Below are 22,228 nucleotides of genomic sequence, written 5' to 3' on the forward strand. Positions count from 1 at the left end.
GAGCATATGTAGAATTTAACTCATTATAAGACATATAACACAGAAAATATGAAATTCTGTAAATGGTTAGAACAAAAGTACAGGGTAGGGCAAAAGTAAGTTTACAGTTGTTCATATGGAAAATAATAAATAAAAGAATAAACTGTGTTTTACATATTCACAACTGTAAACTGACTTTTGCCCCACCCTGTATACTTGTTTTTGTGCTACAATTCCAAAAAGTATCCTAAACAAAGTAGTAATCATTCCTCCATCTTTAAGTATGAAGTTATTTTACCAAAACAATCTTAGCAGCATCTGAGAGCTTTCGAATAACTAGAATTTTCCCTCACCTTACACATGCCGTAGTCAGTGAGTTTAATGTGTCCTTCTGAGTCCAGCAATACATTGTCCAATTTCAAATCTCTATAAATTATCCCTCGTTCATGAAGGTAATTTAATGCTAGACTGATTTCTGCAGAGTAAAATCTAAAATAAAATGAAAAAACTCATTTGATTCAAGTTTTAAAACTGTAAATTTCTAGAGGAAGGTATTTAAGTCATACTCCTGTCTGCAAATTAAAACATCAAAATCATGTTAAAAGATTTTTTTCCTGTGTTTTTAGGAACAATACCAAACACAAATTAAAGTATCACTTTAAAACATCTGAACCCAAAACGTAATTATAAAAGATCCAGTATAGATCAAACTCATTAAATTATCAATTTGAAAGTCTCAAACAGGAGTTGTTAATCTAGATGGACTTCAGGCAGTCCATGCTCCCACAACTGGGGTAAAGTGTAAGTACCTGTGCACACGTATGCACATCTTCTACCGAGTTGCCATCACTTCTCTAAAGGACCAGTGACCTCACAAAATGCTAAGACCCACTGATTCATGTAGAATAGAAAGAACACTAAAAGTCGATCACTGAAACCATAAAATCCATACCAAGATGCCTAGAGCCCTGACCGGTTTGGTTCAGTGGATAGGGCGTCGGCCTGTGGACTGAAGGGTCCCAGGTTCGATTCCAGTCAAGGGCACATACCTTGGTTGCAGGCACATCCCCAGTGGGGAGTGTGCAGGAGGCAGCTGATCGGTGTTTCTCTCTCATCGACGACTCTACTATCTATCCCTCTCCCTTCCTCTCTGTAAAAAATCAATAAAAATATATATTTTTAAAAATGCCTAGAAAACGAACTGAAAGAAATTATTCTGCAACCATAATATTTAATATTAAAGAAAGAAGTTTTAAAATTGTCACCAACATTGGTGACAACCAGAACTTTTGACCTGACTAATGAAAATGAAATGCCAAGCTGGTTTATGGCTGCTTAGATGAAGAGCATCACTGTCTTGTTTGGAGATACGAAATATATACCTTCTAGCTACTTAATCTATGAAGAGGGAACTTGAGCCTTTAGTCTGTACTTTGGTTCTAGAAAAGCAAAGATGGTAAAAAAAAAAAAAAAAAAAATGGAACTTTAATACAATAAACTGGACTACTTTCCCCATGTCCCACTGAACAAACAAACAAATACTGGGTATGTATTCACAAAATAAAATATCATTCATGGCTTTGCTAGAAGGGCCACCATTTGATAAAGCCTAAATAAACAATAAACATACAGTAAATAAAAGAAAGAGCAGTTTGGCCCTGAGGTTAGTTGATATAATTTATAGCTTCTTATAAAATTGAAGAATATCTCTTTTTGACAAGAAATAAAAATTAATGAACTAGCAATATTTTCACTAAATAAATTATTTTTTAAAAAATAAAATCTCTAACCTTTGTTACCAATGTGTACAAACTCACAGGCTTCATTTTTTTAAATTATTCTTATGAAACACAAAATAGAATTACTGCTAATTATGAGTAAAAATCAAACCATGGCACTGAACTAAACTTCTTATCCAAGGCCATGATCCTTCCCCACCTAACTCTTCCAATATAGAAACAATTTACAATCTTGTATAATAATATTAAAGAAAGAGCACTAAACAGATAATATTTAATGCTCTTTGCTCTTATTCATCAACATGTATGGAATCACAGGAAAAAAGCCAACATCAGACCAATTAAAAAATTATAAGAATAGTCAGGCATGTATAATAGCTTAAGAGAGGAACAGTTTTATTACTCTCAAGTATATCTATATATATAAAAGGCTAATATGCTAAGTGTCCGACCTTTCGACTGTTCAAGCAGTAGCTATGATGCACCCTGACCACCAGGAGGCAGACACTCAATGCATAGGCATGAAAACATGGAACAGACTGATGAATCTCAGAGGGAAGGGAGTAGGGGGGAGGGCGGGAAGAGATTAACCAAAGATCTTATATGCATACTAGAGGCCTGGTGCACAAATTCGTGCACCGGTGGGCTTCCTCAGCCTGGCCTGTGGGGATCGGGCCAAATCTGTGCACCAGGCCTCCAACATCCTCCGAGGGGTCCTGGATTGCAAGAGGGCACAGGACAGGCCAAGGGATCCCACCAGTGCACAAATCATGTGCACTGGACCTCTAGTATGAATAATAATCGTCTAATGAAAAACTGTCAGAGATCACTGCAAACCTGATAAGATTAATAAGTATTTGTAAATTCAATTATTTCAGAGGCTGATGCTAAAATATTTTAAAGCAATTGAGTTTAGTTGACTAAAGGTTTCCCCTCTAATACTATTTATACTTTTCAAAAGCTTATAATTATATTATTACATATATATAATGGTATATATTGTAAAATATTATAATGCAAAATAACTTTTAGGTTAGTTCCCATTACTTAAAAAGAATTAACTAGTATCGAAATCAATAATTTATCTACTGTTTTCAACCACCGGCACATAAAAGTCCCATAGCTGCTCCCCAAAATCCCAACACAAACAATAATCAAGAAATTTACCTGGCATGTTCTTCAGGAAGTTTTCTTTGTCTCTGCATATGAAACATTAGATCTCCTCCATTTACATACTCTATGACAAAGAACAATCTAAAACATAGGAGAGAACACATGAAACCAAGGTCCAAAAGAAGGAAATGTAACTGTGCATTTTAAACATTGTAGAGACCAGTCACAACATAAAGAGCATTCTGTGATCTACCCTGTACAAAAATCCCAGGAATTTGGTGGAAACAAAGGGTGGTTGTAGTAGAAAGCTGTTAATCACAGTAGATACAAGAAAGTAAACCAGCATGATAGTAATTCTGTAACCTGCTACTTCTGTAGTACTAATTGCAATCCAGACCCTCCCACTCCCACCCCAATTCTAACGTCACTTCAACTGTCCCTTAAGGTAAAGAAGTTAAGATTTCTCTCCCTAGTTAAATTCTGGGAAACTTTAAATCTAAAGCTAAAACCTTAGGGATATTTAAAAGTATGGATCTCTACTGCCATATTTTGACCATATATATAAATTCATCTTTATGGTTCAAAGTATTACAGATGTCCCCTTTTTTTCCCCCCATTGTCTCCCTCTACATTCCTCACACACACCCCACTGCCCCCCAGCCCTGACCAGGCTATATTTTTTAAGCAGAAAATTTCTTCATGCTAATCCAAACAGATATCACTGATTGGTATTTGGGTGTCAGGAAATCATAAGCATCATACTGTTGTGTCTGTCTCCATGACTTCCGCTTCAGGATTTATAGTATAAAGAGCTCTTATTGTGTAATATGCAAAGTATGTAAAGCCCGTAATCACTCCATTATCTTCCAACCTTACCTGCTTTCTGTCTGAAAGCAAGAATGCAGCCCAACAAGAAAAGGATGATTGGATGCCTGCTCAAAAACATGCTTCTCTGTCTGTACCCAGTCAATATCCTATTTTAAAATATGAAAGAAATATTTACCAAACTGAAATATCACCAAACTATATTTGTTCTTGGCAATTCAATGATCACAAATGCAATTATTAACTAACTATGCTAAATATCAAGGAATGAATAATCATGCAACAACAATTTATATGCAAAGAGAAAAAAAATACTCCCAGTAAATATTTCAATATTATGAAATGGTTTAGAAAACTTTTTCAAAGCTCAATCAAGTACTTTCCCTTGATCATAATATGGTTTGATTTTTATTTTTTAAAAACCTAATAACCATCAGATTTCTTTAAAAATATTTCATATAACCCATTTGAGGCATTATTTAGAAAAATAGACTGAAGTAAGTCATAAACATTGAGGTTTTCTCTGAAATGGTACAGTTAAGTCAATTTAACAGTTTAGAAGTAATAAAACATTGTGCTTACCTCATCATCATTGACAAGCTCTTTTTTCACAACTTTCATTGCATAGATACGATCTGTTTTTTTTAATCGCACCAACAGTACTTTGGCATAACTTCCTCTTCCTATTACCCGGAGCAAATCAAAATCCTGAAGACCTAGACTGGATGATGCTTTGCCACTTTCCCTGGTGTTCATTGCCTGTTGAGAACATTTTTATCAGTTATAACTGGCCCTAGCAGGGGCTTAGTGGTTACAGCATCGGCCTGAGGACTGCAGAGTCATGGGTTCAATTCCAGTTAAGGGCGGGTACCTTGGTTGCAGGCTTGATCCCCGGCCCCCAGTGAGGGCACATGTGTGAGGCAACCAACTGATGTTTCTCACTCCCCACCACCCCACTTCCACTCTCTCTAAAAAAAAATCAATAGAAAAAATATCCTTGCATGAAGATTAACAACTTAAAAAGAGTTATAACTGGAAGTATTTTACATAAATATGATATTTCTAACACCTAGTTATACCCATGACTATTTTAAAAATATTTTCTTATTTAAGTTCTTAACAATTCTTTTCTAACATCATTCCAAACGATGCAATCTAACTACTGAAGAAGTGGGACAAATTCACGAGTTGAGGTCAGAGGGGTGGTGATAGCAACGGAGAGGGAGTTGAAACCTGAGAAATGCTAAAGGATGTCTTTAAAAGGATCTGGTTAGACCTAGCTGGTTTGGCTCAGTGAATAGAGTGTCGGCCTGTGGACTGGGGGGGGGGGGGGGGGCAAGGGGGCAGGGGGGCAGGGGAGTGGGGGGGGGGGGGTCCCGGGTTCAATTTCAGTCAAGGGCACATACCCAGGTTGTGGGCTGGATCCCCAGTGGGGGGTGTGCGGGAGGCATCCAATCAATGATTCTCTCTCATCAGTGATATTTCTATCTCTCTCTTCCTCTCTGAAATCAATTTTAAAAAAAGACTCTGGTAAACTTTGGGATATAATGGAGATGCATGAATAAAAATGACACTAACCTTGGTGACTGGGAGAGTGGAGGTGCACTGACAGAAAATGTAAGTGTGAGCATGAAATAAGATAATGAGCTTGGGTTTTCATTTTGTAGTTAGAAGTTATAATGGGACAGCAAGATGAACAAGTCTGCTGGAAGTCTGATATATGAAATCTGAGCTAATGAAAGGACACATTCAGAAACACTGGGAACTATAAGCAGAAAACAAGCATGAGGCAGTTCAGCTACTAGAAAACCTTCTTTTCTACACAACACCAAGGCTCCCTTGGCATGACAATAAGAGCCTTATAATTCATTCACAACTAGAAACGTAGGCTTCTGGTCATTTATAGAGAAGACTGAAGATGATCTTTTATTAGATAGTTGCAAAATTCTTAGCATACAATCAACAGATGTACCCATGAGAATTAAGTATGAATTTTCTGAAGTGAAGAGAATCAAGAAGAGCAAAGAGTAAATTTTGAGAAAGATAAACAAGTAAGCACTGTGTGTGTGTGTGTGTGTGTGTATAATGAAAACTTTTTAAAAAGATTAAAAAGAAGGATCACACATCAAAATTTAGAATAATCTGAATTGGTAAAATGAATAAATAAAGAGGAGTAAAGAAAAACCAGATTAGGTCAGATTAAGAAAGCAGAGAATAGTTAGAAGAAAAGCAATGTACAGACTTCATATGGCTGACAGTAAACCATAAAAGAGAGTCAAATGGACATAAGCACTAACTGGGAAGACTGAGTGAAGCTACAGAAGCCAGAACACAAGAACATTACCTTCAAAGGGCCTAACCCCAACTCCTGCTAACCTACGACTTTATATTCTGCAAAAATGCCTTCAAAAAAGAAGTGAAGCCCCAACCGGTTTGGCTCAGTGGATAGAGCGTCGGCCTGCGGACTCAAGGGTCCCAGGTTCGATTCCGGTCAAGGGCATGTACCTTGGTTGCGGGCACATCCCCAGTGGGGAGTGTGCAGGAGGCAGCTGATCGATGTTTCCCTCTCATCGATGTTTCTGACTCTCTGTCCCTCTTCCTTCCTCTCTGTAAAAAATCAATAAAATATATATATATTTTTAAAAAGAAGTGAAATAAAAACCTTTTCAGATGAACATTTACTAAGGATATCTATCCATCACTAGTCAGCTCTCTCTAAAGGAAACACTGAATTCTTCAAGAAAGATGATCTCATATGGGAGGGAAGACATGCAGGAAGGAATGTAGAAAAAAAGAATAAAATATAGATTAAACCTAAATAAGGATTGACTGCCCGCGCGCGCACACACACACACACACATTTTTAAATGTGACAAAAATAGCACCAAAGACAGAAAGGGAAGGTAAGTAAATTTAATGTATTTTAAGGTCCTTGTATATGATGGGAAATGGGAAAAGTGTAATTAGTAATTGTTATTGAATTTAAATAAGTTAAGGATATAAGATGCAACCCCTAGAACAACCAGTCATAGACTAGCAAAACAATGTCAAACGGATTCTGGTCAGAATGGTGGAGTAGTTAAGCACTGTGCTCACCTCCTCCCACATCAAAATTACAACTAAAAAATAGAGCAATCCACCTGGAGAACCACCTGAAGACTAGCTGAACGGAGCTGCTCTGACTAAGGATATAAAGAAGAGGCCACATCAAGACCTGTAGGAAGGGAAGATTCGAAACAGGCTGGCCCCACACCCGCATGTGGCAGCTGAGAATCAGGAGGGATAGCCTAGCAGCAGAGGTCCCTCTTAGGAGCGAGGGGCCCCAGCCCCACACCGGCTTCAATCCCAGGAATCCAGTGCCAGGAAGAGTAGTCCCTGCAACAGCTGAATGTGCCCAGCAGAGTGAGATGGAGGGCAGCTGGAAACCCAGATGTCCTCTTAAAGGGCCTGTGCACAGACTCACTTGCTCACAGGCACTCACCCTGAGCTCCAGCAAAGGGTAGGCAGCTCGAAAGGCACCACAGACATTCTGGGAAAGACTGAGTTGTGTGTCTTCAAGGCGAAAGCCCCACTGAGCCCCCCTCACAGAGCCTCCAGAGGCAGGCAAGTGCCAAATCTGAATCTGCATTAAACAGGTAAACACCACTCACCTATTCCTGGTGACTCACTGAGACCCCGACCCACCCAACTCTGTGGGGATTCCTTCCAGGTCAGACAGAAGGCTGCTCAAAGCCCAGCAGTCCTCTTAAAGGGCCCGCACAGAGACTCAATCGCTCACAGGCAGTCACCCTGAGCTTCCACAAAGGACCAGCAGCTCACACGGAACAAGACATACGGGGAGAAAGTGAATGGTATGGCTTTGGGGTGAGGGCCACCACTGTCCCTGTGCTGAACCCTCCCCTAACACAGCCTTTAGAGCAGCGGTTCTCAACCTGTAGGTCGCACGACCCCTTTGGCGGTCGAACGACCCTTTCACAGGGGTCACCTAAGACCATCCTGCATATCAGATATTTACGATTCATAACAGTAGCAACATTACAGTTATGAAGTAGCAACGAAAATAATTTTATGGTTGGGTCACAACATGAGGAACTGTATTTAAAGGGCCAGAAGGTTGAGAACCACTGCTTTAGAGGTAGGTGGGCACCAAATCTGAATCTGCATTAACCTGGTGAAGAATGCTTGCCCCACGGTGGTGACACCCTAAGACCCTACTCCACCCAACTCACACACTGCCTTGGCTCTTTCAGTGGCTGTGCCTCATAGGCAACCTCAGCTCCCACCAAGAGCTTTCTTAAAAAATCCCCCAAGGTCTGCAGGCCCCAGGCAGGTGGTGGTTACCCTTGGTATGCCCTGTGCCTGGGTAGCCAACCTCAGGTTACACCTTGCCCTCTTCCACAGACCTCTGGGCCCAGCACACATAGCTGCCAGCCTCAGATCACTTTGTAGCTCTACCAGGTGTCCCTGGGCTGGGCATGGGTAGCAGATGACCTCCGCCTGCACCAAAGCCCCTTACAACAGGCTCCAGAACCAACACGCCCACTGGCCAGCCTAAGACCACAACAGAGCACCAACCAATTAGTTCCAAAAATGGCACATACCAAGCATGGTCTCAGCAGGCACCACAGCCCCGCTGGGGTGAATATCACTGTGGTTGTGGCCATTCCTCACAGCCACTCAGCCTGAGGGTCAGCCATACCCACTGACAAACAAACAGCAATCCAGGCTCAACTACAATGGGAAGGCACGACAATCCACACAAGGGATATCCTGGAGCATCCAACTCAGGTGGCCAGGAAGATTATCACTGTGTCCCACAGGACACCTACTACAGAAGGCTATCCTGCCAAGTCTAGACGACATGGCTGATCTCCCTAGTACCCAAAACTAAACACAGAGGGGTAGCCAAAATGAGGAGACAAAAAAAATACCCCAAATGAAAGTACAGGAGAAAACGCCAGAAAAATAGTTAAATCAAATGGAGGCAAGAAATCTACCAGGTACAGAGTTCAATGAACTTAGAGGAAGAATAGATAAACTAAGTGAGAACTTCAACAAAGAGAGAGTAAACATAAAAACGGACATGGGTACCATAAAAAAAAAAATCATAAATGAAGAATCCAATACCTGAAATAAAGAATATGCTAGAAGAACCAACAGTAGGTTAGATAAAGCAGAAGATCAAATCAGTGACTTGGAAGACAAGTCAGTGGAAAACACCCAATCAGAACAGGAAAAAGAGGAAAAGAATTTTTTAAAATGAGGACAGTTTAAGAGACCTCTGGAACATCAAGTGTACCAACATTTGCATCATGGGGTAACTAGAATAAGAAGAGAGAGAGCAAGGATTGAAAACTGATTTGATAAAATAATGATTGGAAACTTCCTTAACAGGTGAAAGAAATGGATACACAAGTCCAGGAGGCACAGAGTCCCAAACAAGACGAACCTCAAAAAGCCTACAACAAGATACATTATAATTAAAACGCCAAAGACTGAAGACAAAGAGAAACTATTAAAAGCAGCAAGAGAAAAGCAGTTAGTTACCTACAAGGAGCTCCCGCAGACTGTCAGTTGATTTCTCAACAAAAACTTTATAGGTCAGAAGGAACTGGCATAAAATATTCAAAGCAATGAAAAACAAAGACCTACAATCAAAATTACTCTACCCAGCACAGCTATCATTTAAAAATCAAAGGAGAGATGATGAGCTTCCCAGATAAGAAAAAGCTAAAGGAATTCATCATCCCCAAACCAGTATTTCAAGAAATGTTAAAGGGACTTCTTTAAGAAAAAAAAGAAAAACAAATATGAATAACAAAATGACAATAACTATATACCTATCAACCATCACTTTAAGTGTAAATGGATTAAATGCTCCAATCAAAGGACACAGGGTGGCTGAATGGATCAGAAACAAGACCCATACATATGCTGTCTACAAGAGACTCATTTCAGATCAAAAGGCACACACAGATAGAATATAAAGGGATGGACAATGATATTTCATGCAAATGGAAATAAACAAAAAAGCTGGGGTAGCAATACTTCTATTACACAAAATAGACTTTAAAACAAAGGCTCTAACAAGAGACAAAGAAGGACAATACATAATAGTAAAGAGATCAACCCAGCAAGAAGATATCACCCTGTAAACATTTACACACCCAATTAGGGGCACCTACATTCATAAAGCAAATATTGATGGAAGTATAGGGTCAGATCGACAGCAATTATTGGGGACTTTAACACCCCACTGGCAAATATGGATAGATCATCCAGACAAAATTAAGAAGGAAATAGCATGAAATAAGCCAGTCAATGAAAGAAAAATACCACATGATCTCACTCATTTATGGATAATTAAGACCACTATAAACTGATGAACAAAAATAGATACAGAGGCAGAGCAACATAGAACAGACTGTCAAAACTACAGCGGGAAGGCCAGGGAGGGTTGGGGGGATGGGTAAGAGATCAACCGAAGGACTTGTATGCATGCATATGAGCATAACCAATGGACACAAGACACTGGGGGGTATGGGAGGCTAGGGGAAGGTCAAGGGGAGGGGGAAAAAAAAAAAGAAGGAAATAGCAACCTTAAATGACATATTAGACCAAATAGATGTAATTGATATTTTTAGAACATTTCACCCCAAAGCAGCAGAATATACATTCTTTTCAAGCACTCAGAGAACATTTCCCAGGACAGACCACATATTAGGTCACAAACAAGTCTTCATAAATTTCAGAAGATTAAAATAATTTTAAGCATCTTTTCTGACTGTAGTGGTATGAAACTAGAAATCAATTACAAGAAAATAACTGGAAAATACACAAAAACATGGAGATTAAACAATGAATGAGTTAACAATGAGATCAAGGAAGAAATCAAAAGATACCTGTGACAAATGAAATGAAAACACAACCCCAAAATCTATGGGACACAGTGAAAGCAGTCCTAAGAGGGAAATTCACAGAAATGCAAGCCTACCTCAAGAAACAAGAAAAGGCTCTCCCTCCCAGAAACACACCCATGCCTTTCCCTTTTCCCATCCCTCCCCCTCCCTGCTCCAGGCGTGTCGCCACTAGCTTCCTCACTCCCAAGCTCCAACAGCCTTTCCTTTATCTCCATAACTTGTTTCCTAAGTCCATTTCTTCTAGGAATTACTTCTCCTACCTCACTGATTTACCAAATAAATGTTCTCTTACAGTTTGGGTCTTCTTGGTTCTGAATTCTTTCCTAGCCAGAACCCAAGTACCAAAAAAACTCCAGTTAAAAAAAAAAAAAAGACAGAAACAAGAAAAATCCAAGCAAGTCAATTTGTCATATTTTTACATTGTCAAGTCTTATTAAAAGGGTAATGGCATGGCACAGCCAGTTTGGCTCAGTGGATAGAGCATCAGCCCACAAGCTGAAGGGTTCTAGATTCTATTCCAGTCTAGGGCATGTACCTCCATTGCAGGTGCAATCCCCAGGCCTGGTCCAGGTGCATGAGGGAGGCAACCAATAGATGTGTGTCTCTCTCACATCAATGTTTCTCTCTCTGTGTCTCTCCCCCTCCCTTCCACTCTCTCTAAAAATCAATGGAAGTATATCCTCGGTGAGGATTTAAAAAAAAAGCTCATGGCATAATGTACAATAAGACTAATTAAGCTTCAATAAACTAACATGAACAACTATTTTAAACATTTTTATTTAAAAAACTACTTTTAAACATATTTATTTTTTTTTAAAAAAGACTAATTAACTTACCTCCTTTTCTTCACCAACTTGGTCCAAACTCTCATGACTTGAAGGATTATATGGAATTACTAAAACCCAATCCCAAACATAAAAAAAAAGAGAAAAACAGCATCCATTAAGCTCAGTTTGACTTAAAATTTTCTCTTGATTTGATTATTTTAGTTTTTCTTTCTGGTCTTGATCATTTAAAATTAAGTAGCTGTCTTACTAATAACAAAGTGTATATAAATATGAATTAAATCCTAATCTTTAATGAGGGTAAAGGAGAGCAAAAACCAATCAGTAACCAAGTGCTGATTTTACCAAATATTTTTGCTATTTCAAAAATATTTTCCTTCTTTACCAATTAATCAATTTCTCTATAAGGGTGACTCTTCAAACCCATTTGATTATGTTAGTAGGAGTGAGGCATGGAGGCAGGGGGCTCTGGCTTGCATTCCTCACTTCTTTCATACTTAAAATGCTCCTAACTACTGAAGTAAAGAACTGACAAGACTGTTCTCTAGGCTTCTATTCTTGAAGCCACTTGGATTAAAAAAAAAAAAAAAAAAGCCTACATTTCATATAACCAGCTTCTGCTATGAACAGGAGACTATATTCTGTCCTTTCAGAAAAAGTCCTTGCTTTGCCTTCCTTGATTCATCCCCTATTAGGTGTCTCTGTCTCATTTAATTGCTCCTTAAACTTCCCAGATACACATTTGAGGTTTGTATCTACTTCACATTTGAATTCACATGATCTTTTTTGAATTTTTATACTGCATCTCTGTATCTTTTACATACTTTCTACTTCTGATAATAAAGCTTTTAATAAAAACAGGTCACTTTAACAGAGTCACCATGGCCCACAAAATCAGTATGTTTTCATTACTGAAAAAAAAAAAAAAAAAAAAAAAAACTAGGTTTGCTGAATTTAAAGGGGTCTTAAACAAAATTAATCTAAATTAGAGAAAATAGTCATTTGTTGTAATTTACATATTTGTCTTTTTAAAATGTCAAATGTATGTTAAATATTGTGATGATATTACCACCATAAAATATGGTTACCTCGCTTTGATGTGGGTAGAACAGAAATGTTTTTAAACCTAGGTATCAGAGTCACTTAAAGAAGTCTTTGAACAATATTTTGTTAATGAACAATAATTCATGACAGTGTCATTTTTACCTGTTTGTGCATGGTCTGAGTGCATGGATGACGGATCCATGGGCATCATTGGTTCCTAGAAACATTTCCAAAGAAACAGCAACTTAGTGGATTCTTTTTAAATCCCAATAACTCTATAAATTCTGGAGCATTATTTTAATGAGACACATCATATTAACACATACATTTGACAAAATATAACTTATAATGAGAACTATATTACTATATTTAATTTGCTTTTAATTTTACTATCTGACACTATATAATATTCCTGTAAATGAGGTAATGTCACATTTTACAGATAACGGAAGGAACACACAAAACTAATTTCAGGCCATCAAATAGAAATAAAAATTATTCTCCTATATACTCTGATTTCTCTTATACACTACCTAATCTTCTTTCAAGTTCCATATACACTTTAAGTCTCTGGGAGGAGTCTCTAGTATTTGACTTCTTTAGCTGAGGCCCAGAGATGGATTTCAAGATGTCTCTACACCTCTTGAAATTCCATGTAAAATTTTGTGGGAAGGTGTCAGTGAACCAAAAAAGGAAAAGAAATACCCCCTAGAAATGGACTTAACCACTGTCAATAACATAGGATAATACTAATTCAAACCAAAATGTTACTAATTCATTAATCTTGGGCCCAGATTTAATGAATACCAGCAAGAAAAGGTGAAACTGAGAAGGAACATTAATTATACATTTATAATTTTAAGGCTGCCTTAAAGATAGGGCTCATGAATTTCTTACTGCGTTTAGCACCTATTCTAAATATAATCACTAACCCTGTCCCTCTTGGGTTTTTTTTTTCCATTCACACAAGTCATCCATCACCTAGGAATACGCACACAAATATCAATAGTAACCTGGATAAATTATGTTCATACTTTTTGGCCTTCTGTTTTTCCTTAAGATTGGATGTTTACCTCCGTAACTTGTACAAACTCACATCTAAGCTTATATGAACCAGCTACATAATTCTAACACCAAAGAGACACCGCTAATAATCTTTGTTCAAAGAAGGTACTATGAGTAAACATGGTATAATCGTTCTAGAAGACAATTTAGAAGGAGGCATCCAGATCCTTTTAAATACACATATTCTTTAACCCAGTAATTCTTCTTCTTAAGATTTATTCACCAGTAAGTTCATTATGATTTTCTTCATAGGAAAACTGAGAAAACAACTCCACTGTTCAATCATGAAGAACAGATTAAAAAAAATTATGGTACTGACATATAACAAAATATTATGCTAAAAGTGATGAAGAGATAGGTAGCTAAATATAGAAAGATGACAAAAATATATTACTCAGTAAGAAAAATGGGTTAGAAAACATTACCCATATGATTTCACTTTTGTTAAAAAGCATATAAAAGAATGAGACATCCAAACATTATGTGCCTTCTGATGGATAAACACTCCACCTTTGATAAAGTAGTCTCAAAAATAACCCACAAAAATAAAACCCAAGCCTACTATTTAATCAAACTTCTAGATTCAACTATAATATACAGAAAATAAAGAGGAAAGAGGAATATTTTAAACAATACCATGAAAAAAGCAAAGAGAAAAATTAAGCAAAACTAAATGACAATACAGTTTCTTCTACAGTTAAATTGTAAGGGGGGAAAAGAGAGTGAGCAAGAGTGAGAGAGCAACACACACAGAAGGGGAGAGAGGGAGATAAAGAGAGAGCAATCGGTATATTTTAAAATAGGGAAGACATATCAATCAATTGCAAATATGGGCTTCATTTGGATCCTGATTCATAATGAAAATTGTAAAAACAAAACATTTATAAGACAACTGGAAATGTGAACATTGCCTGGATGGCTATCTGACATAAGGAATTTGGTTTTTAGTTTTTAAAAAGAATCTTTATTGTTAGAGGTACATTCTGAAACATGTCTGGGATTTGTTTCAACATAACACAGGGTTAAATTGGCCGGGGTATAGATGAAACAAGATTGGTTGTGCATTAATAACTACTGGAGCAGGGTGATTGGTATTATGGAAGTTCATTACATGGTTCCAGCTACTCTTAATATATGTTTAAATTTTTTCTACATGGAAAAATTTTAAATGTTTATACATATAAATCTTTATGGAAAGAGAAATACAAATGACCTTTAGATGGTAGATTTCATGGGGAATTTTTATTTAATTTTTCTTTATTCATCTGTAGTCTCTATTTTTTTCTATAATCAACATGTTTTTATTGCATATTTAAAAAAGAAAGTGAAGCCCTAGCTCAGTGATGGCAAACCTATAACACGCGTGTCAGAGGTGACACGCAAACTCATTTTTTTGGATGATTTTTCTTTGTTAAATGACATTTAAATATATAAAATAAATATCAAAAATATAAATCTTTGTTTTACTATGGTTGCAAATATCAAAAAATTTCTATATGTGACACGGCACCAGAGTTAAGTTAGGGTTTTTCAAAATGCTAACACACCAAGCTCAAAAGGTTCGCCATCACTGCCCTAGCTGGTTTGGCTCAGTGGATAGAGTGTCGGCCAAAGAGTCCCGGGTTCGATTCCAGTCAAAGGTTTGAGTCAGTTGCAGGTTCCTCCCTGGCCCAGGCCCTGGCCAGAGCATGTGCAGGAGGCAACCAATTGATGTGTTTCTCTCACATCTATATTTTTCTCTGCCTTTCCCTATCTCTTCCACTTTCTCTAAAATCAATGGAAAAATATCCTCAAGTGAGGATTTAAAAAAGAAAGTGAAAAATAGCCCTAGCCAGTTTGGCTCAGTGGATAGAGCGTCGGCCTGCGGACTGAAGGGTCCCGGGTTTGATTCTGGTCAAGGGCACATGCTTGGAATGCAGGCTCGATCCCTAGAAGGGGGTGTGTAGGAGGCAGCTGATCAATGATTCTCATCATTGATGTTTCTATCTCTCTCTCATCCCTTCCTCTCTGAAATAAAAATATATTCAAAGAAATGAAAGAAAGTGAAAAATAAAAATTTTAAAAGCAAAACTCTCCAATTAATCTGATACTTTAAATAGCAAACGTGAAGACTGTTCTTACCTGATCTGTGCTTAGTGTCCATGCTCGAGTAATGGGAGCTATCAACTAATGAGGTCAGCTTAAAGAAGAGAGCCCTAACCAGTTTGGCTCAGTGGATAGAGCATCGGCCTGCGAACTCAAGGGTCCCAGGTTTGATTCCGGTCAAGGGCATGTACCTTGGTTGTGGGCACATCCCAAGTAGGAGATGTGCAGGAGGTAGCTGATCGATGTTTCTCTCTCATCGATGTTTCTAACTCTCTATCCCTCTCCCTTCCTCTCTGTAAAAAATCAATAAAATATATTTTTTAAAAAAAGAGAGAAAAAAATCTCTTAAATGCTTCTCCCTATATCTTCCTACTTTAGACCAGAGGATTTTATATCAGGCTAAACATAAAACTATAACCTACAAACAAATTTGTAATGACAATTCCCAAATTCACAATATGTGAGCTGACTGTAAAATATTCCTACCCACATTCTATAACAACACTGTTGAGTTGTGATTCCTTCACCCCCCCCTCCCCCCACACACACTTTAGACCTCTGTTCTAGTAACATTATAAAAAATGCTCTATTAAAAATAAAGAAGACAACTGTGTCTTACCGGTGGTAAAGAATGTCGCCCACATTCAATTGTGACAAGTTTGTGGCACTTCTTATGAACCAGGAGTTTGCAGTTGATGCATTTATATCCCTGGCGTCCAAGTCCCCATATCCGGTCAGTACAGATGGCACAGTGGGCACGCTGGAAAGAGTAATTCAAAAGAATTCAGTGAAACAGCAAAAAAAAAAGTCAATCATTCCCCAACAGTTTGTTCATAAAATAGTGAAAATAAGTGGCTTTCTTCTCTAATTCGGTTCTCTTCATCATACATAACTTTTTCAAAGCTATGATGGTCTGGGAAAAATAAACAGAAAAGAGAGTTTGTTTTAAAGAGACAGTGAGCCCTGGCCCATGTGGCTCAATTGGTTGGGTGTTGTCCCGTGCACTGAAGGGTTGCCTTTTTGATTCCAGGTGAGGGCACATGCCTGGGCTATGGGCTTGCTCCCCAGTAGGGGGCATGCAAGAGACAGCAGATGGATGTTTCATTCTCACATCAATGTTTCTCTCTCTCCCTTCCTCTCTCTCTAAAAATTAATTTAAAAAACTGTTTAAAGAGAGAGTGAAATTTGCAACATGTTGTTTTCTGTTATAAGTCCAAGACTTTTCAGTCTTCATATAATTAGGTTTAGATTTATGAAAATAGGAAAAGTGAGTAAACTTGGAAAACATATGTCAGAAAATACGGTACAAGGACTCTCAATCAAAAATAAACCTTCCAGACTGTTCAGAGGTCAAACCAAAGCCCTGCTCTCTTAAAGAGCAATACCTAAAGTGACTTTTCATCTTATAGCTTTTTTTTGTTGTTAATATGTTTTTATTGATTTTAGAGAGAGAGGAAGGGAGAGGGAGAAAAAGAGAGAGGAACATCAACCAGCTTTCTCCAGTACATACCCCAACACACAACCTGGGCACGTGCCCTGACCAGGATCAAACCAACGACCTTTTGGTGCATAGGGCGAAAGCTCAACCAACTGAGTCAGATCAGCCAGGGTCAAAGCTTTTTAATTACCAGTGGTACCTTGGGTGGTGACTTCTATTTACATTAATGAATTCGGAACATGGCACCAGTTTTAAAATGGAAACAGGAGTCCATTGTTTTATAGTTATCAAGAATAGTTAAAAATGTTAACTTCTGGAGATAAAATGTTTTCAAACCCTGGCTCTGCAACTTCCTAGCTTTCTCATCTTGGGCAAGTTATTTAAATGCCCCACCCCTCAGTTTCTTCATCTATAAAATGGAAATATATAGTACCTATCTCACAAGATTGTGGTAAGGATTAAATGAATTAGTATATGTCAAGCATTTGGAAAAGTGCCTGAAACATAGTAAAAGCTAGAGAAGTGTTTGCAATTATTATTTTCTAAACAATGAAAATTAAAATTACAATATTAAATGATTAGCAAAATAAAACTTGTTTGTTTTATGAGTATCTGGAGTTATATTTAAAAAGACAACATTCTGGATAAGGACACATATGTAATACCTTAATCAATAAAGAAAAAAATTTTTAAAAATGCAACATTCTTATAGCTAGGGTAACCATATAATTAATCATCAAATCAGGAACATTTTTAAGAGTGACAGGAGATTCTATTAAAAATTACATCAAGAAAACAGGTGTACTGCATAAACTGGGAATGTTAGGCAGCCTTACTCCTTTAAAGGGGAATAACAAGACTACCTTTCTTTCATAATAGAGAGGGGAAAAATAGATTTCTCAAATTATCAACATTCAACAAACTAAGGTTTACCCTGTTGAAACGCTTGGCTTGAAAAGTGTGGCCATTTGCACAATAAAGCTTTCTCCAGCGGCGTGCACCTCTGCGGTAGATGGACTCTGAAAAGAGATTGAGAGTTTAAAAAAGAGCAAGTATGTATAAAAAATCATTATTATAATTAAGTCTGTTATTTTTTTTCATGATATTGATAGCAAGAAAATAATTTATATCTATAAAAACCTGAAAGTGAAAAAAATAAACTGGATTCATCAAGGGACTTGATGAAAATATAGCCCATGGAATATAAATGTTTCAGTAACTATCATTACTTTTCTGTTTTTGCAATAAACACCTGCATCCTTCACCAAGATTTACCAATTACTAACATTTTATTTTGACACAGTATATGTACTACCTAAGCAAGGACTTGCTTTCCTCTCTATTTACACATACACTTCCTCCTGAATCACTTAAAGGTAAGTTGCAGATATCCTTAAACACTTTACCCTTAAACTCCCACTGCCTAAGATTAAGGACATTCCCCCTAATTCCACTTAAGCACAATACCATTACCATGTCTTAGAAAATTAGCATTAATTTAATATTACCTAATATGAAGTTCAGATGCAAATTTCTCTATTTGCCCTCAATGTGTCATTCATAGCTTCCTTTTTCTCTTCAGGATCTAATCAAGATTCAGGCACTGCATTTGGATTGTCACTGTTTAGAAAATGATAATTGCAAGGATGCTGTATCTTTTTTGTCTCTTTCATGTATGCTAAAACAACGCTGTTGTTTGTTTTCCATAAGGTTGAGGATTTCTTTTGTTTTTTAAGTCTAGGCAGTTGTCTTAGGTTCTACATTCTGGATTTATCTGTTTCCTCATTAGAGTCAGTAATAAATATTTTGCCAAAAATAATACACTGGTGACACATCAAGAAATACACAAACTCTCACTACTGGTGCTCACTCTGTTGAAGGCAGGGATTGCTAGGTCTCTTTATCGTAAAGGTACATTTTCCTTTTTGTAAGTCGTTTTACAAATATCTAAGTGACATTTTGTAACCACAAGAATATTCTCCTCCCCAACAACCTTTCATCCAATTGTCTTTAAATTAATGCTTTTCCTAAACAAAGAACTACCACAAAATCATTCTAGACTACCTGTGAAATTTTGGTTTTAAGTCAATCACTATTATCTATATACTAGAGGCCCGGTGCACAAAAATTTGTGCACTTCGGGGGGAGGAGGGGGGGTCCCCCAGCCCGGCCTGTGCCCTCTACCAGTCTGGAACCCCTCGGGAGATAACAACCTGCTGGCTTAGGCCTGCTCCCGGGTGGCAGAGGGCAGGCCCAATCCCTAGGTGCAGCCCCTGGTCAGGCTCACAGCAGGGCCGATTGGGGAGTTGGGGCGCCGCCCCCTGTCATGCACAGAGCAGGGCGGATCGGGAGGTTGCGATGCCACCCTCAGTCACACTCAGGGTAGGGCCGATTTGGGGGTTGGGGCACCGCCCCCTGTCACACTCAAGGCAGGGTCGATGGGGAGGTTGCAGCGCCACCTCGTCACGCACAGAGCAGGGCCGATCAGGGGGTTGGGGCGCCGCCCCCTGTCACTCACAGAGCAGGGCCCATCAGGGGGTTGGGGCGCTGCCCCTGTCACACACAGAGCAGGGCGGATCAGGGGGTTGGGGCGCTGCACCCTGTCACACTCAGGGCAGGGCCGATGGAGAGGTTATGGCTCTACCCTGTCACACACAGAGCAAGGCCCGTGGGGGGGCGGGGGGGGGGGGGGCACCGCACCCTATCACACACAGAGCAGGGCCGATCAGGGGGTTGGTGCGCCGCACCCTGTCAAACACAGAGCCGCAGGGCAATCAGGGGGTTGGGGAGCTCCCCCCTATCAGGCACAGAGCAGGGCTGATCAGGGGGTTGGGGCACCTTCCCCTGTCACGAACAGAGCAGGGCAGATAGAGAGGTTGTGGCCCCGCCCCCTGTCACACACAGAGAGAGAGGGGCGATCAGGGGATTGGGGAGCTCCCCCCTATCAGGCACAGAGCAGGGCTGATCAGGGGGTTTGGGCGCTGCCCCCTGTCACGCTGATCCTGGTGCCGGGAGGCATATTACCCTTTTACTATATAAGATAGAGGCCTGGTGCACGGGTGGGGGCTGGCTGGTTTGCCCTGAAGGGTGTCCTGGATCAGGGTGGGGGTCCCCACTGGGGTGCCTGGCCAGTCTAGGTGAGGGGCTGAGGGCTGTTTTCACGTTGGCAGGTGACTAAAGCTCACAACTGCTCTTTTTTTTCTTTTTTTTTCTATTCTGGGCCAGCTTTAGCTCTGAGGCCTCGCTGCTGAAAACATCAATACAATGTTGCAGTCAGGCTGGCTGAAGCTTGGCTGAATGAAAGCCGGTTTCTGGGGTTTTGTTTAGCTTCTTATTTGCAACATAGTACATAGTTGCTTAGAGTTGCAGCTGAGAGGCTGGCAGCAGCAGGCGGGAACATTGGAGTTCGCTGTCACTGGAGCAAGCAAGCCTCCCTGTTCGCTTCAGTGCATGGCTGCCGGCCGCCATCTTGGCTGACAGTTAATTTGCATAAGGATATGCTGATTAGCCAATGGGAAGGTTAACGGTCGTACTCCAATTACCATGTTTCTCTTTTATTAGTGTAGACTGTCTATTAGTCATTAAGAAATATTCCATAATAATAGTTAATACTGTGGAAAAGTTCCATTAGGTTTCTAAACTCATTTTAAAGCAAATGTAGCACTGGATTTACTATTTAAAATTTAAATAGAAAAGACCAATTGAAATGCTCTGAATTAGAAATCTTGAGATAAGTGTAATATATAACCTTAACTATAGATGTTTTATTTTTACTTAAATATATTTTTATTGATTTCAGAGAGGAAGGAAGAGGGAGAGAGAAATAGGAACATCAATGATGAGAGAGAATCACTGATAGGCTGCCTCCTGCACGTCCCACATTGGGATCAAGCCTGCAACCAGGCACGTGCCCTGGCAGGGAATCGAACTGTGACCTCCTGGCTCATAGGCTGACACTCAACTACTGAGCCACGCCTAGATGTTTTATTTTTAATTATTTATTCTGTTAGGAGTAACCAAAGCTGAAAGAACATTCTATTTCAGCTTTCATGAACTACATCTTGATATATCTTAAATTTAAACATGTTAATGTTGGCTAGAAATTGAGAGCCAAGAGACCACATTAATGGTTATCAATTTCCCCCCTGCTCTAGTTTGTTGATATTTATTATACTGTAGAAGGGGTAGTATCAAAATCTCCACCAGCAAATTTTAAAGAGGGAAAGTGAGCATGAAATACAGTGAAAAAGTTAGGAAATATTTTATCTGTATGCTGCAGACCCATAATACAATGGCAGAGGGAACTCTAGAACCAAGATCTGCCACATGGCAAGTCCTTTAAAACCCGGGCTCGGCCAGAGAGAACGGCCACTTGCTCTGTGAAGGCAGCCGAAGCTGGCTTTAATCCACCTGCCCCCGGAAGTCCAGAGAACTATTCCTAGCTGAGTCCAAACCTACATTTTTCACTACTGCTCAGAGTTCTATCTATTTCTTATAGTTCACCACTTTCCTACATAGTACATGGCTCCATTTAACTTTATATACCAACACCCATAGTTCTTTAATTTTTTTCTTCTTACCTAGTTGCATGGAGAGTCATAGAATTAAAAGTTAGAACTACAACCCTGGCCTGTGTGACCCAGTGGTTGGAGTGTTGTCCTGTACACCAAAAGGTGGCAAGTTCGATTCCCATTCAGGGTACCAGACTGTGGGTTCAATCCCCAATTGGGATGTAAGGGGGAAGCAACAGATCAATTTTTCTCTCTCACATTGCTATTACTCTCTCTCCCTTTCTCTTCTCCCCCTCCCTCTCTCTACAAAAAAAAAAAAAATCAAAAAATTTGAAATTTCTTTTAAAGTTAGAACTACTTCATTTCATTAAAAACAAAATATTTACCACAATTCCTTCTGAAGTCATGGATATGTGTAGAAACCACAAATGAAAATGAGTTGCCTGATATCCATAACTAATAAATTATACCATATAGCAAAAGCAATAAATTATGCTCATATATAGTTTGCATATTCAAATTACATCAGGACAAATAGCTGTTTGACTCTTTCAATTCATTCATTAACAGCAATCACTAGCTTAGACATTCAAAAGAAAATCCTGTAACAACTCCTAAGGATGCATGCTGAAGTGCTTAGAGGTGAAGTGTTATGGCCATTACTTACTCTCAAATGGTACAGCAAATATAAGTAAAAATAAAACAAGTGTTTCCTATGTATGTA

At 38.9% G+C, this 22,228-nt stretch overlaps 1 protein-coding gene across 1 annotated transcript in view; it reads right to left on the reverse strand.

The window, feature by feature from the left end:
• The window catches only part of PRKCI (protein kinase C iota), a 75,720-nt gene that overhangs the window by 19,480 nt on the left and 34,012 nt on the right, over positions 1-22,228 (reverse strand). Inside the window, exons 5-12 of the mRNA XM_070406814.1 lie at positions 17,927-18,012; positions 16,175-16,315; positions 12,568-12,622; positions 11,413-11,471; positions 4,239-4,415; positions 3,708-3,805; positions 2,886-2,972; positions 333-468 (exon numbers count right to left, since the gene is read on the reverse strand). Coding sequence (XP_070262915.1) covers positions 333-468; positions 2,886-2,972; positions 3,708-3,805; positions 4,239-4,415; positions 11,413-11,471; positions 12,568-12,622; positions 16,175-16,315; positions 17,927-18,012 — 839 coding nt within the window. The remainder of the gene's footprint in view (positions 1-332; positions 469-2,885; positions 2,973-3,707; positions 3,806-4,238; positions 4,416-11,412; positions 11,472-12,567; positions 12,623-16,174; positions 16,316-17,926; positions 18,013-22,228) is intronic.

Source organism: Myotis yumanensis, unplaced genomic scaffold (assembly GCF_028538775.1).
Source record: "Myotis yumanensis isolate MYYU_CA2020_CCGP unplaced genomic scaffold, mMyoYum1.0.hap1 SCAF_2, whole genome shotgun sequence".
NCBI lineage: Eukaryota > Metazoa > Chordata > Mammalia > Chiroptera > Vespertilionidae > Myotis > Myotis yumanensis.